At 38.7% G+C, this 16,015-nt stretch overlaps 1 protein-coding gene across 10 annotated transcripts in view; it reads right to left on the reverse strand.

Moving 5' to 3' along the window:
• ZNF385D (zinc finger protein 385D) overlaps positions 1 to 16,015 on the reverse strand; it is a 428,588-nt gene that overhangs the window by 135,004 nt on the left and 277,569 nt on the right. For all 10 annotated transcript variants that reach the window (XM_069007261.1, XM_069007264.1, XM_069007268.1 and 7 more), the window contains one exon: positions 9,777 to 9,919. In XM_069007261.1, coding sequence (XP_068863362.1) covers positions 9,777 to 9,919 — 143 coding nt within the window. The remainder of the gene's footprint in view (positions 1 to 9,776; positions 9,920 to 16,015) is intronic.

A 16,015-nucleotide genomic window follows, 5' to 3' on the forward strand; every position in this document is an offset into this window, starting at 1 on the left:
CTTCCCAACAGCAAGCTGTCTTGGCTCACAGTGCAGTGCCCTCCAGAAAACATGTAAGGCAGGACAAGATGACTCTGAAAGTCTATTTTTTCACTATTACTAATCACCAGTTAAACAAACAAACATATGAGGCATTTAGATCCTTTTGATTGCTTTAGGAACAACAAGAAACCACTTAAGTAAATTTTAAAGATGCTCTGAAAACAAAGCTTGTTGTATATAATTTTTAGGTATGTGTAGTCCTTTCCCCAGAGATCACTTCTAGCCTGCAACACTGCTTATGAAAATGTCTTCAAGTTTATACTCCATGGCCTACTGCGTGGCCATTTATGTAACAGCAGTCACGAGCTTGTACAAACAGGGTGTTTGTGCCTCAGACCTGTTTAATTATGGACATGGGAATTGGTGGAGAACAGTTAGAAGTTCACCCATTCTCACATGACAAGAAGGAGCAGCCCAAACATCTCTTACTCAGAGACAAGGTGCTGAGTGACTGGAGAGTGATACACTGCCTGAAAAATCCTGAAAAACTGGTGAACTATCAAACAGATGGTGAAAGTGCATGTACTATAAGATCAGCTTCCATGAAGAGCAACATTTAACTGCACCCAAAAAGTATATACAATCTGTAGGTGGCCAAATGACCACCAGCACTGAGGTATCTGTAAGGACCCACAGAATGGGGCCATGGAACCGAACAGAGAGGGATGGTAGGTGCAGAAGGCCAAACACAGGTGATGCTATTTCACACACACTTACACAAAATAAATCTTCTAGATAAATCAAAGCAGACTAACCAAAGGCTTGGTTAATCCAAAAACTGGACAGCAACCAGGAAACAGGTACTTTATTTGCATCCACATTACAGTTACAGAAAAGAATTCAAGGATAGATATTATAATGTTCAGCAAGGTGAAATGACACAAACATAGGCTATCTTAAGGTAACCTTAAGATTTGCTTCCCAGGAGAACACACACCCTAGAAACCTGAATTTCTTCAGAAAGTAATCATAGAAGGTCAGAGCACCCTTGATACAAATTTAACTTAAATAAAATAAAACTTTTTAATTGATATTTTTATGGTATCTACCCGCTTGTACTCATCAAATTCCTTGAAGGTCTCAAGGCTACTGTATTTTATGTGATGGGATTTGACAGCTCCTCATCATAAGCATAGGAGACTGCTAATTCCCTAATTGGAACATAATCCTAAAACTATTAAAATAAGTTGTGGCAAATCAGAGAAAGGGTTGTGTTGAAAGGAACAGGTAAAGATCATGAGGCCCAATCCCCTGCCCTTGGCAAAGACATCCTTCACCAGATCAGGTTGTTAAAAGTCCAACCCAACCTGACCTTGAACACTGTCAGCAATGGGGCATCCAGAACTTAGTAATCTTTAGTAATATCTTAATATAATATAATACAACTTAATGTCTTTAATATCTTCATTAATGACTTAGACAAAGGGATTGACTGCACCCTCACCAAGCTGGCAGATGACATCAAGCTGAGTGGTACTGTTGACATACCTGACGGACAGGATGCCATCCAGAGGGACCTAGACAGGCTGGAGAAGTGGGCCTATGGGAATCTCATGAGGTTTAACAAGACCAAGAACAAAGTGCTGCAGTTGGGTCAGGGCAACCCCCGATATCAGCACAGGCTGGGGATGAACAGATCAAGAGCAGCAGTGTTGACAAGGACATGAGTGATGGCTGACAAGAAGCTGGACATGGCCCCAGAAAGCCAATCCTATCCTGGGCTGCATCCAAAGCAGCGTGGCCAGCAGGGTGAGGGAGAGGATTCTGCCCCTCTGCTCCCCTCTGGTGAGACCCCACCTGGAGCACTGTATCCAACTCTGAGGTACCAGCAGAGGAAGGACCTCTTGGAGTGAGTCCAGAGGAGGGACACCAAGTTGATCAGACGGAGAGAGCATCTCTCCTGTGAGGAAAGGCTGAGAGAATCGGGATTATTCAACCTGGAAAAGAGGCGGCTTCAGGGTGACCTAATTGGGGCCTTCCAGTACTTGAAGAGAACATACATGAAAGATCAGACAAGACTATTTACAAGAGCATGTAGTGATAGGATAAGGAGGAATGGGTTCAAAATGAAAGAGAGAAGGTTTACATTTGATATTAGGAAAAAAATTCTTTACTGTAAGGGTGGTGAGGCCCTGGAACATGTTGCCCATCGGAGTTGTTCAAGGCTGGGTTGGATGAGGCTCTGAGCAACTTGTTCTAGTTGAAGGTGTCCCTGCCCACAGCAGGGAGGTCAGAACTAGATGATCTTCAAGGTCTCCTTCCAAGACAAATAATTCTATGATCATATGATTCTATGGACTTCTCTGGACAGCTTGTTCCAATGTGTCACCACTCCCACAGTAAACAATTTCTTCCAATGTAAAGCTACCCTCCTTTTTAAAAATGTTTCTCCTTGTCCTATCACTACAGACCCCAGTGAAAACTCTCTCCCCATCTTTTTAATAAGTGCCTTTAAGAACTGCTGAGCCACAATAAGGTCACCCCAGAGCCCAGGCTGAGCAACCCCAACTCTCTCAAGTCTTTCCTCAAAGGAGAGGTGTTCCACTGCCTTGATAATTTTCCTGACCCTCCTCATAATCTGCTTTAATAGATCCCTGTCTTTCATTGTGGACCCTAGAACTGGATGCTGTACTCCAGGTGGGGTTGTATGAGATTTGAATAGAGGAGAAGAATTACCTCCCTTGACCTAATAGCCACAGTGCTTTTGATGCAGTCCTGGCTACAATTGTCTTTCTGGGCTGCAAGCGCACACTGCTGGGCCATGATCAATTTTTTGTGCACCAATACCCTAAAGTTCTTCTCCACTGGGCTGCTCTCAATCCTTGGAGCCCTCAGTCTGTACTGATACCAGGGACTGCTCTGACCCAGGTGGAGGAACTTGCCCTTGGCCTTGGATTTCATGAGGTTCAGATGGGGCCAATGAAAACAATTCCAAATACAGACCAGGAGTGCTGCTAAAACATAAGATAACACTAGGAGAAAGATAAGAAAAATTTTGTTTTCTGGGTTTAAGCTTTCAGAAGGCCCAACTGTAAGTTGCAAACAAAGGAAAAATATTTTAAAGGAGGTTGCAAAGGGCCTAAAGTTAGATGCTTCTTAACAACGCATCAAGTCCAAAGAATAAAATAGCAATGATTCTGGAGACAGGTCCTAGGGATCTGAGATGCTACTTCGCAGCCCCTCTGCAGTAGTACAAGTAGAAATAGCATCCATGCAGTCACAGGTGACCACGTTTCAGTAACACTCATTTGTACCAAGTCAGAATACAAATACTGCTCGCTGTTTACGAAACAGAACATACACCATACATAAGAATAGGCAAAGTATTCCTAGAGATCTGGATCCAGCCTAATCTGACTTAAAACTGGAAAAAGACAAAAAGCTTAATTTCATGATGTCTCCTGAGCTGTAAATCTTTCCTCTGCATCAGAGAATCAGTGTTTTACTGGTATTTCAAACAGAACCCAGGGCGTAGATTACGTATTTAAGTTTATGGGAAATAAATCTGGCCAATTCAAATGACTGAGTGTTTCATACTGATGTTGATTCATCCTGTTTTGCAAGCACCAAATAAAAACATCTGAATTGCTAAGATTTTCTTGTGTTTGCTCATTCCCTAATTCCTCTACTTCTCCTGCAGATTTAATTAAACATTGTGGGCAGCAATGAAAATGTTATTTTAGTAATGAATTCCCAAACCTAGCCACTTTTTTTGTATTGTTCTCTATTTTCAATAACATTCAGCTAAACAGCAATAGAGATATAGACTGTGAAGAAGAGTATAGCTATCTCACAGCTCAATTGCAGTGCTATGCAAGGAAATGAGCAAGTCAAACCCTCTGTTTTTAGATACCTGTAAATGAGCAGTTACTCAGAGATTGGCCCCAGAAGCAATAATCCCCCCTGTCTGACAAATGAAAAATTTGGTGCACTACAGTTCTCCACCTGATAAAGGAACTTCTCACGGAAATAACGTTAAAAAATAGCACAAACTATATTTTTACTGCCAAGTTGTTCTATATAGGCAGTATTCCATTTTGATTCACATCAGACTTAGGCCATTGTGTTGTTGCCTGATTATCCTCTTATGGAAACAAAGCATTCTGACAGCATATCATCACTACTGAACTTAAAAGGTTTTTATATCATGAGGAAAAATAGTCTCATTATGCTACTCTGCTCAATTAAGTCAGAAAGCATTAAAAAAAAACCATTATGGAGTGGTATACAAAAAATTTGACTTTATTTTGTAAATTCCAGGCTGATAATGTTTAAAAAAACTAACATGTATTTCAGAGTCCTCCTCCACTCCTCACTATCAAAACACTACTTCTTATTCATAACATCCAGAAAATTGGCACATCATTTCTGCAGCACATATCTCTCTTCTAGATAAAATAACTATCCAGGACAAGAGCCTAAGGAAAAGATTTTTTAAATCCCTTCTGACAGTTTTCTGACAGGTTTTCTCTGCATTTCCTGGCATAACCCTCCCCAGAAATACTCCTCAGCAAGCAGGTTTTCTACACTGTCCATTTCTATCAGCCGTCTGGGCACAATAGGTGAAGACTGTACCTACAAACACAAGGTTCACCTCTATAAATAGAGAGTGCAGCCTTTGTGCTGCCCTGGAAGCTGCTGGGTTGTTGCACAGGGTGGTGTTCAGGAAGCAAGGAGCACCACATTGGCACTCTAACCCAAGCCACCACTGGAGCCCCAACCTAAGGGCACTGGACACTGTTAACTCCTCCTCCTCCTTTCCCATGTGGCAAACTTTAACCAGGGGAAGGTGAAATAAGAAGCTCTTAATAATGCACCTGGGGCTATTGGCATAGAACAAGCAAACAGGAAAATCAGGGAACTGAACAAGGATTACTACAGATGGATTATGATAAACGTATCTGCAGAGTAACAGTTCATTTCCCATCCATGCTTAGTACAACTCTGACATTGCCACTGCTCTTCCAAGTCATACATTTCTAGTCAAAGCTGTAGGGATGTTTCTTTCCAAAGGATGCTTATTTAGGAAACCTTCCACTAACAACATGGCTTTCATTTGGAGTTAGGGATGGAGCTTCTCAAGCAACATTGCTCTTCCTGCTTTCAACCATTTATTCAGATCTTCCTCACTGAGTACCTCTTCCATTACAGACTGTGCTCATACTACAAAGTGTGACAAAATATTTTTTAGAATTTTTTCAGGAAATGGTCAGGATATCCTTTGAAGAATAAATAAACAGGGAGTGCAATGCATTGTCCGATTTTCCATCTTGTAATGGCAAATGTCCTGGATTTCTAAACTTTAAATTCTTTCTCCTGCTCAGGAGGCTGAAGTATATAATTCTGAGAGCTTCAGAAATAAGCAAAACCTATTTTCTGATGCATCTGTGTTTTGGAGACTACAAAAAAGGCCTATATGAGATCTTTTTCTGTCAGAAGATCCATCAGCTTAGGGCTGATGCTGATGTCTTGCAAAACTAAGCATTTCCTCTTAAACCAGGGACTCATATCAATATTTTCCTACAAGTTAATTAACTTCTAGATTGTGATGCTTTGTGAAATTTCTTTGGAACAAACCATCGGCTCATGAACAGAAACACCACATATGCACATTCACATGCAAAGGCCAGCACGTTTAATGCAACTGCTAGAGCTTTGCTTCTCTAAGAACTAATTCTAAGTACAGATTTACAGCTTCTCCCTCTGCAGATGAAAATGCAGAAGCATAACAAACTTTTGCTAAATGATCTCAAACATTTTTCAGAACAATTTAATTATTTTTCTATTCCTCTGAAAATTTTCAAATCATATCTTAAAAAGCTACATACACATTATTTTTAGTCATAGTTTCTCTCATTCAATAAAATTTAGCCATTTACATCCCATCCAGTTGATTCATCTTTTTAGACCAGATAAACTTGCAGTGAATCTGGGATTCTCAGGGTCTGTTCCAGTGGGCTGTTTTCAGTTTAAACAGCTGTGTTGTTATAATTTCTTTTTACATGTAACTTGAGGGTACCCATTTGCTTCACAATTAAGAGCATAGCACCTACAAATGTTCAGCTAACCAGATTGTTAATTGCTATGTTTGCTTTATGCTTTCTTGTATAAATAGAAAATGTTCCTCCTGAAACTGAATGGTTCAAAGGTTCAAACATTATCTTCCTAACTTTTCTCAGGTTACTCAGATTTTACTTTTCCCTCTACTCTGTGTCTGAGGATATTACTGATAAAGGTTTGCATACCCCATGTTATCTCTTCTAGTCTCTACTGCAATGATAGCTTTTGCCTTTGTGGAAATCAGTGCTGAATATTTTCTTCAGAGACAGCCAGCAAAAACTGAGTTTGTTTTAGAGCAAAATCATCAGTAACAAATAAACTAATCTTATGTTCATAATAAACTGAAATTGAGTGAAAAATGTTATAAAATACACCTTACTAGAATTATTTGCAATACTTAAGATTAGTATCTGGTTTTATTAGTTCCTATATACATCTGACATTCTCCACTAGTAAGTTAGTTTTGCTTTCACCTCTCCTAATATTTCTATCCAGCTCATCTGAATCCTCAAATTCCCTGAAGATTGTCTTTAGATAAAATTAGAAGCATAACTACTTAATAAATGGGAGCATTCCTCTGTAAACATACAATACAATGTCAGCACTTCTGTCATCTGATTTCTGAGTGGAATTTAATATATGAGCTGTGAATAGCTTATGACCTGTCCCATAATGGGGGATTCATCTAAATGTAGATGCAGCTGAGCCAGGCCCTCATTATAGTCTGAATAGATGAATGAGAACTTTCAGGGTTCACTTCACTTCATGCCAAAGTAGACACATAGCTTGCATTGCAAGCTACCTTTGTGCACTTTTATCCATGCAAAAATTGGAGAAATTGCTGATTTTTCTCCATTATATTTTGTAAAGAAACTTAGGCTGATTAGCTCAGGTGCCTGTGTCCATCATAACCAAACTCTCACACTGATTAGGATTGCAATAACCAGAGACTACTTATTTTCTCTGAAACATGCCCGAGCTTTTATTCAAGTTTCCCCTTGGTCATGCTGCTCTCAAGTGAAGGCAGTTGAAAAGTGGCCAGTAAAAGGCCGAAACTCTGGACTTCCCTCTAGACGTTTGGGAAGTAGTCCGGACATGCTGCCAAACTCATTTGTTCCTGTGGAATTGCATGTGGGTCAAGAGGTCCTTAGGAATCCATTTCCTATGACACAATTTATGACCCTGATGTCCCAATCAAGAGAAATGCTAACTTATTGACAACATGAGAGAGAACATCCAGTTCAGGTGTTCTTTTATGGACCACCTGCTTGACCTGGGTTTAGCCACAGAGCATAAATGATTCTCCAATGACACTGTGATGGATTGTCAGTGAAGTCTATGAAGATAAAGCATTATCAACAGCTAAAGTATCATCAATCATTCATGAAGATGCATTTTTACAAAGATAATTTTTTGTTTAAACACTGGTTTTCTCACATTCGCATACTGAAGCCCCTGTCAGAATTTCTGTTTAAGGTCTAATGTGATTTGTGGGTTACCTTCTTCTTGGGCTGATAATGGTCTGCAGCTGATGTGTCCCCCAAAAGTTCTGTCAGCTTGGAAAGAATTTCTGGAACTACGCCAAACTCCTCAGCCAGTCTGTACATTTGGAGGTTGCTGCTAACCCTCCCTGGTATATGAGCTAAACATAGCAGCGTTCAATAATGTTCTGTTCACAAAGAAAATGGGAACACAGAGGATGATGCTGCATGTCAGCACACATGATGAGGAGGCAAAGGTCACTTTGCAAGGCATAAACTATGAGCAGCAAGGCAGGTGACAGCAGCTCTGATGACAGCATCCTCACACTCAGGACTGACATATCTGCCAAGGTGGACTTGGCAGATGGCCACACATCACAGGAAGCAGTATTTTGCATGGGAACAGACTTCAGAGTGCTGTTAAAAAGGGCTTCAAGTCTCACTCCTGAAAACTAGGCTCCCTTTACCAGTGATCTTACCAAATTATATGCTACTAAGATGATGTTCAGGAATAACATGGTTTTGATACAAGTCTATTTTTACTTTCTTACTTCCAAATTAATACTAGCATGATTATTCACCCCTCCCTCAAAATAATTATAGTAGCAAAGCAGTCTGTGTTAAGTAGAAAGAAACTGGAAATTTATGGAGTAACACAGGATTAACAATTAACATTCATCATTAAAATTCCATTTCAGTTATATAACTAAACAATTAGCCAAACAATCTGAAGACTCTGAACTACAGAAAATCCTGAGGAAAAAAAATACAAGAAATTCTAATAGATAGATTTAAAAATTTAGCTGGCCTATTGTATTAACTACAAACAGTGATTGCAAGGCACAGCTTGTTGAAAGACCTCAACTTTAAAGCACACTAAACAAGTCTAAAGTTGCATCCATTTCATTATGAGTTATCAGTAACTTGGCTAAACCCAGCACTTTTTAAAACCTTGCTGCATACTAACATACTTTTTAAAATTTAAAAAATTTATTTGTTGCAGTAGTTCTTTGACATATTATTTCTGTGCATTTTACGGCTTAAAGCTTGTAGTTTCTCTGTCTATTAATGCTGTGAACTTCTTGAATTTAAGACTGTATAAATAGTTTTGATGATTAGCTTATTTTAATTACTTTAAAGGAAAATGAACTTCTACAAAAGGTAAAAAATAAACATTTAATTACAGAAATTTGCTATTGATTGCTACAAATTGTTTCTAGAATGCACATGTTCTTTTACTACTCTTAATTATTTTAATTAAGATTTCTGCATGTCAATTAGAATTGGTTTGGAATGGAAAATTCCACCTCCTCTGTGTCTCTCTCGAAGTAGGTAAGCACACATGCTATTAAGAGGTGGTTTTTGTATATCTAGTATATATAAATAAGGAAAAGAGCATCCGAGAGTAATTGAAAGGGGGCATAATTCTATAAAGTCAAAATTAACGTAAAGCCAACCTAGACCCCTTTTTTTCTTTTCAGTCATTAATCATCTCAGCCTGAAACAAGAAAATTGGAACACTGATGACATATGTCAGTAAAGTAAACAAAATACTAAAGAAGGAATGGGATTTCTATAATCATACATAGCATGACTAAGTAAAACAAAAAAAGGAGAAATCTATCCTAGTTTAAACCTAAGACATGAGAAATAACACATCTTAACCTGTAAAAAATACCCTGGATTTTTTGCTATTGAATAGCTCATACAGCAGCTAACACTCATTAGTTCTCATTCTTACTTTACTTGAAAAAAAAAAAGAGTTTTCTTCTTTAGGCTCTGTAAATTTTTAGTATTTCTCAGGAAGTGTGTTGAAGATGGGATGTAGAATCCCATTGCTCTGAAACTTTCCCTGTCTGAAAGTTGCAGTGAACTGTAAGTTAGTGAAGCTCTGCACGTCCTAAATTACTGTGGGAAATTCACAAGCTCTGGGACTGAATATGGCCTGAAACTTTATTGTGTGTCACTTGGGATCATATAATTTTTTTCCTTCTACATTTCTTCTGACTAACTCTGAGGTAGGCTTCAATTTATGGCCTATCAGCGTTTCTGAAAGAGCTATTTGGCCCTCAGTAAGGGAGAGGATATTCCAGGTTTAATGGAGTACATAAAATCCTGCTTTGTGCCCTCTTGAGTCCTCCACGGAAGCTGTGGCTCGGTGAGGTGGCCCATAACTGTTTGGAGTGTACTTACTGCATTGAAGTTGGGGAAGAGATTCACTGCTGCGGCAGTGTCCAGAGGAAACGGAAGGAACGGCTTAATATCCAGCGATGGCTGCAAGGGTGGTGCAGGAGGACGCACGAGGGCTGGAAGAGCAGGGCTCTGGCATGTACCACCTGCACGTACAAAGAGACAGAAGGCATTCAGCAAGTGCTATGTTTAGCAGGAGGGGAAAAAGCCAGCACACACACACACACACGAAAAGCAATAACAAAAAGACAATAGTGGATCAAACAAATACATTTTGACTTGTCCAAAAATTACTGCATTACTGAAAAAAAGCACAGCTGACTCAGTGACTGAGTCAGTCATAATTCTTTGCCAGCAATTGCTTCAGGTTTCAGTCTATCATGATTAGAATTACCTTATAAACCATTTCTTTCCATGGATAACCTGGAACAATAGTTCAGCATATGTCTAACTTCCCTTGAGAGGTTCAGCTTGTCTCATTCTCTTATAATTTCAGGGCTTCATCCTACCCTGTTACTCAACCCTACAAAGGCAGATTAGTCGAAAAGAAAAAGAACAACTTGCTGTTCAGCTCAGCAAGAGTCATGTTATTTGCAGACTTCTGATTTTTTAATTAAATGCTCACTCATGGAGCCAACCGCTTCAGTTTAAACCTAAACCTCAGAAGCACAACATACCTTGCTGCCTCAACAGTTGATCAATACAAACCTAAAAATAACAGTTTCAGGAGCCACTGAAATTCTGTTTATAGGAAGGTACCGATGAACACTTTCTGCTCTTTGCAAGGGGTGGAGCTGATTCAGACTCTGTGCAGCAGAAAGCTCCTCCCAGCTAACCACCAGCTCTGTGGGAACGTAATGCAAATGAAGAAATCCCTTTGCATACCAATAAGGCACTACCTGTTTGCAGTGGACCCTATTTTGCTTATTTGTTTGCCCCTGGCCACAGCCAGTTACAAGCTGGAAGGATCCAAGTTCATTCTCTGCTTTCAATGTCTCCTATATTTTGGTTGCACTCCAAAACATCAATTCCCTGTTAATTAAAGACTATTTGGATCCTAGGAAACTGTTAAAATATGCCAGTGTTCTTCTAATCTGAGAGGCAGGCAACAGACTGTAAAAACCTGCTGGTAAGAGTCCAAGAAACATTGAAAAAAAAATGTAAGGGGAGTTTTACCCTACTCACTGAACAGAGACACAGGCAGACAGATCAACAGAGGGAGAGATCCGAAATTGGTTTCTTTTTTCACTCTCATACATACAGATATTTCATTAGACAAATTGCATACATCCTTTAAGAGCCCAAACATAAAATAGTCAAAATGATATATGAAATCTCTCCACATTTGGCCAGCAAATTTTCTAACAAGGTTTGTCATATTATACATCTAACTGAGGGCTATCCACACAGGACTTAATTAACCAGTTGTAGAAGAGCATCCAACTTGTGTTTCTATGTATAAGATCAGCTGGAGCCAAATTTTGAAAGACTGTAATTTTGCCAACTTTCAACTCCTTTGTGAAGAGTTTCACTAAGAATCACTAGTAAATTAAAGGTAGTGGATTAGGGGTCACTGCAATCTTGTGAGTTATTTTTCCGAAGAATAACTGCCATTTTTGGAGTAGTTTCTACATGGTACCTCAAGGTAAGTGTATAAGAAATCAGTCTTTGAATGCAGCAGCTGAAGATATAGGCAAGAGAAAAGCAGAGGCCAAGCAGCTCTGCTTTCCACAGCTCACCAGTACAGAATTATCAGGTATTTGATTGCCATTGCTTTGGCAATGGCTACATTCCCATGACATTATCACAAAAACACTGTAAAAATAAATTTAACAGGTCAGAATGATGATAAGGTAGTGTTGAACATGCCAATCATACTACCTCTGAATAGGAGACCCATAAAGGTACTTTTTTACATGCTGGAAATACTTCACTTATGTAAAACTTTCATACATCATTAAAGGACGAAGTCACTCTCACTAAAAGAAAAAATACAGATTGCACCTGAGATTGGACAGAATCACACAGAAATTTCAAGGTGTGCATTTGCCTGGCAACAGCAAAGAATTTGAAGCTAATTAAATATTCTGTAACTCACAAATGCAAATGTAAACTGGACTGAGAAATGTCACCTGTGCTCGGGGACACAGCTCATTGGGTCTGTTATCTCAGTGCTATGGAGAAGAGCTTCACAGGTTCAGATTACCTAGAGCAACAGCATTGGTATCCCAAACTCATCTAAGATACCATGCCACGAAAGATGAAATATTTCTATTTTGTGATCCTTCTTCATGGCATGACTCGGCACTCACACACCTGCTGCTGCCAGCCAGTGCAATGCAAAGCCATCTGGGGACAAGAACAAGCTTTAAATGGAAAAATCCAGCCAGCTCTGCAGGACCTTGGCTGGGACTCAGAGCCTCTGGAACAGTTTAAAATCTACCACAGTCCTGGCTACAGTGGCACAGAAAATTAGTATGTTCAGGAGCACAGCTGCTCTCTGTTTTTTCAATAGTGTCAGACATGTCCCTAAATGATGGAGCATGTGAGAGGCATCATGAAATTTGAGCCTTTGCTTAAAAAAAATATTCTCCAATGTTTATGGCTGCAAAAATTAGCTTCTCTTTCCATTTAACAGACACAGAGTTGTAGTCTAGAATCTGCAGCAGAAAAACTGAAGCAATGGCAACCATTTCTGTGACTCAGCTTATCTTGGACAACCTTTAAGAATGACAGTGTTAACTATTTCACACCTAATCCAATAGCAGAGGGATGGAGAGGGGTAGAAGCCCACAGGGAAGAGTTCTTGAAGAGTGTACACAGATAAATTCCAAGTGTTACTGAATGTTGGATCACAGGGAAGAACCATAAAATTTTCTTACAATGGTTTTGGTGTTGTGTAGGATAAGCTTCTCCACAAAGACCTCCATAGCACTCCCTGAGCAGATGCAGCACTGCTGATCAGTGCACAATGAGGGTGAAAGTTCAGTGACAGCCTTTTCACAAACTTTCTACTAGCAAGGGTTGGAAAACATTGACCAATAAAACTAGGATAAAATCCCACAACACTGATAGGTTTTGTTCACAGCCTGTGCTTGATGCTCTGTAATATTATTATTATTGTTATTATTATTGTTGCCTGAAGTTCAGAGAGACAACCGTGTCTTTATGAGGAGCATGCTACAATTACTTAAAATGGCAGGATACTAATGTATTTTCTAATTCCAGTCTTACAAGTTAATGATGTTAGTGTCTACTGTCTTTCCAAAGAGAACATGAATGTTCAGACATTTGAGAAATTCATGTCGATATTGATACCTTAATTTTCTTTGGAGGGAGACCAAGAATAATACAACATAGAAGCTTAATTAGCCCAGCATTTTGACCAAGTCTGAAGAAAACATTTGTTTCTTCAATTTTCAGGCAATTTAAAGCACAGGTAAGATAATCTCTTGGACAGAGACACTGGCTATACACCCAAAGTGTGAGCATACAAGTTTGGAGAAAAGCTTGCCACAAACCTTTGCCTCTTCCTGTATCACATTGAGACCGTTTTTGAGAACTCCCCCAATATCAATCAAACTGTGCATTTTTGCACAGGGGTGCAGTTCTGTGTCTCCAGTTGGGACTAGACATTTTGCCCTGCCACTGGGTAATCTGCATGGCAATACAACATCATGTTCTGGGCATAGACAGCCTACGTGCTACAAAGCCATGTGCGCAACATGAGGTTCATGCTCTTGGTGACACAGCCCAGTCAAGTGGGTTCTCCTTCTGAAACCACTAGTGATATGAACTTCATCAGCACAAGACCTTTCTTGTCTGAACTAAGGGAATATGGCAGTAATAGATGAAGAGATGAGTCCTGCCCATTCTGCCTCGAACTGTCCATTTCATATGGAATTGGCACATTTTATTTGTTTTGAGTACAAATGGGAACAAATACTGGCATTGGTCCTTTTCCCTGCTTCCCCTTCACCCCATTTTGACTTTAGAGACCATGTTTCACTATGGAACTGAAAATACATTTTAAAATGAGAATCATTCTAAAAAAAAAAAAGAAACCATATGTCTTTAAAAATGCTAAAGTTCTAATCTTATCTTAATAATTTTTTTTTTTTTTTGTGACAATTCTTTACAAAAAGTAAACAACTTCTGGAGGAAATTTTGCTTTCAATGAAATACCACTTACTGAAAAGAAGGCTTCCCATGCAAATTTTTGTGCTCAGTTCACCTGAAATTTTCCTTGGATCAGTGTTAGGTAAAGAGTATAAACAGCTGTAAGTACTGACCCTAAAATCTGGATTAAGAGAATTGCAAAGACTGAATATGCACAAAGGAAACCAAAGAAAATAGCCCTAGAGTAAACAGGCATCACAGGACAGGGTGATTTTTACATACAGGCTAATTCCTTAATGTTTTTCAGGGAGGCCAAGATCCCTGTTCTTCAGGTTCCCTAGCAAACAGCTCAACAATTTGGCAACCACCTGTTGCTATATTTTGTGACTTGGCTGTAGACGAATTTATGTTACATCTTTCTCTGCACAGTCTTTCCTCATACACACCCTCATTTACAATCCTTTAAGTTTACACTTAACTGCAGATTTAGTTTCCAGAAAAAGAATCACAAGATGCATTATCAAATAGTCTCTCCTAAGGAAGAATCTAGCTCAGATTTTGCAGACACAAAAATGTAGATAATTTTTTGCAATGCATTTGAAATTCGGAAGAATGTAAACTGGGCAGAAACTCTAAACTAATACCCCATTAATCTAAATCTTTTGCAGTTCTTCCATCACTAACTACTACCACCATAAACACTGAGTGAAAAAGCAAATCTCTGCAGAATTCCATTTTCATTCCTTCATTACACTGCAATTTTTTCCTTCTGACCATGTGCACAGCCATTTTGAACACAGCAAAGACACTAAACTAATGTACCATTTCCCTTCCTTCCTGGGGTCTGAGTTGGTTTTCAGGATCATAATGTGGTTTCTCCAAGATATGGATATTTCCACGTTTTACACCCCATCTCACGCATCTCTTAATATTTCCATAATAACTTATTTGAGGTCAAAAAAATACACACATTCTACCTTGGCAAAAGCTTAGAGAACCTTTCGGATGGTATGACTCAGTGGAGAAGCTGGGAAAGTACCACACATTTCCAACTGAAAAGTTGACTTCTAGGCAGCTTTAAAAGATAACTTCAAAAAATAGCATTAATATTTTTTTATATAGGATTCTAATATCTAACAGTTCACATGCAATAAGCATTACATATCCTAGAGACCCCAAGCCAAGTTTTCCCAGAAAATTTTCAAGAATGCTGACTCAGGCTATCTTAAAGTATTAAAGGGAAGGGATATGTGGGGAGCTCGTGGTCTAGCTTATAAATATTAAAAAGCTTACATTTGGATAACTCAATATTAGCTAGAACTTTTAATTTGTTATGAATTAAGTTTGCCAGTGGGCCAAAGAAAAGGTATATTTGGAGGGATTTCTTCAGAAAGACAATAAAGACACAAGCATTTAAGAATAGCAGGCTATCCATGATGAATAATGCTTTTTCATGATACAAAATATCAGATATCACATTTATATTTTAGGGGAATCTGATAAAATAGGAAATTTTAAGACATCCAAAACCAAAAGAATAAACTTCTCTGGGATAGAACAGAGAAAATATGACATGAATTGTAGATGCAGCTTTTAGGAATAAGTTTTAAGTAATTTGTCATGGCCCATAGTCGCTAGGGTACTCCCTTTTATCACTGTATGGTAATCTTCATTTTTACAACAGATACTTTTCTCAAAAACTGCTGAATTGTCCCTTTAAAGGTAAATTCAGTTGCATAATAAGTGATAATTCATAATTCAGTGATCTAACCTGGCACAGAAAACTGAGCCTCACTTATCACCAAACTATTTATTTGCAGTTATTGTAATAAAGTGACTAAAATATGAACTCAGCATACAGAAAATTAGCTAACATGTAACCTGTATCTCTTAGGTGCATAAACAGATAAACTTGTGATTTTGAATATTTAATAGGTTACATATTATTACATATGAACTGAAAGGAGATTAGGTGTAAACAAATGAAGTGATCCCTCTGGAGAATTTATTGCTCAGAAAATCTATTTATAATGTTTGAACTCAGCTTCTTGAAAGGGGTTTTTTATTGTTTTGAGTAGTCTGTTTCTTTTTTAAAATTTATTTCTTTTGGAAGGGGAAATGAG

The sequence above is a fragment of the Aphelocoma coerulescens genome, chromosome 2, assembly GCF_041296385.1.
Source record: "Aphelocoma coerulescens isolate FSJ_1873_10779 chromosome 2, UR_Acoe_1.0, whole genome shotgun sequence".
Taxonomy (NCBI): domain Eukaryota; kingdom Metazoa; phylum Chordata; class Aves; order Passeriformes; family Corvidae; genus Aphelocoma; species Aphelocoma coerulescens.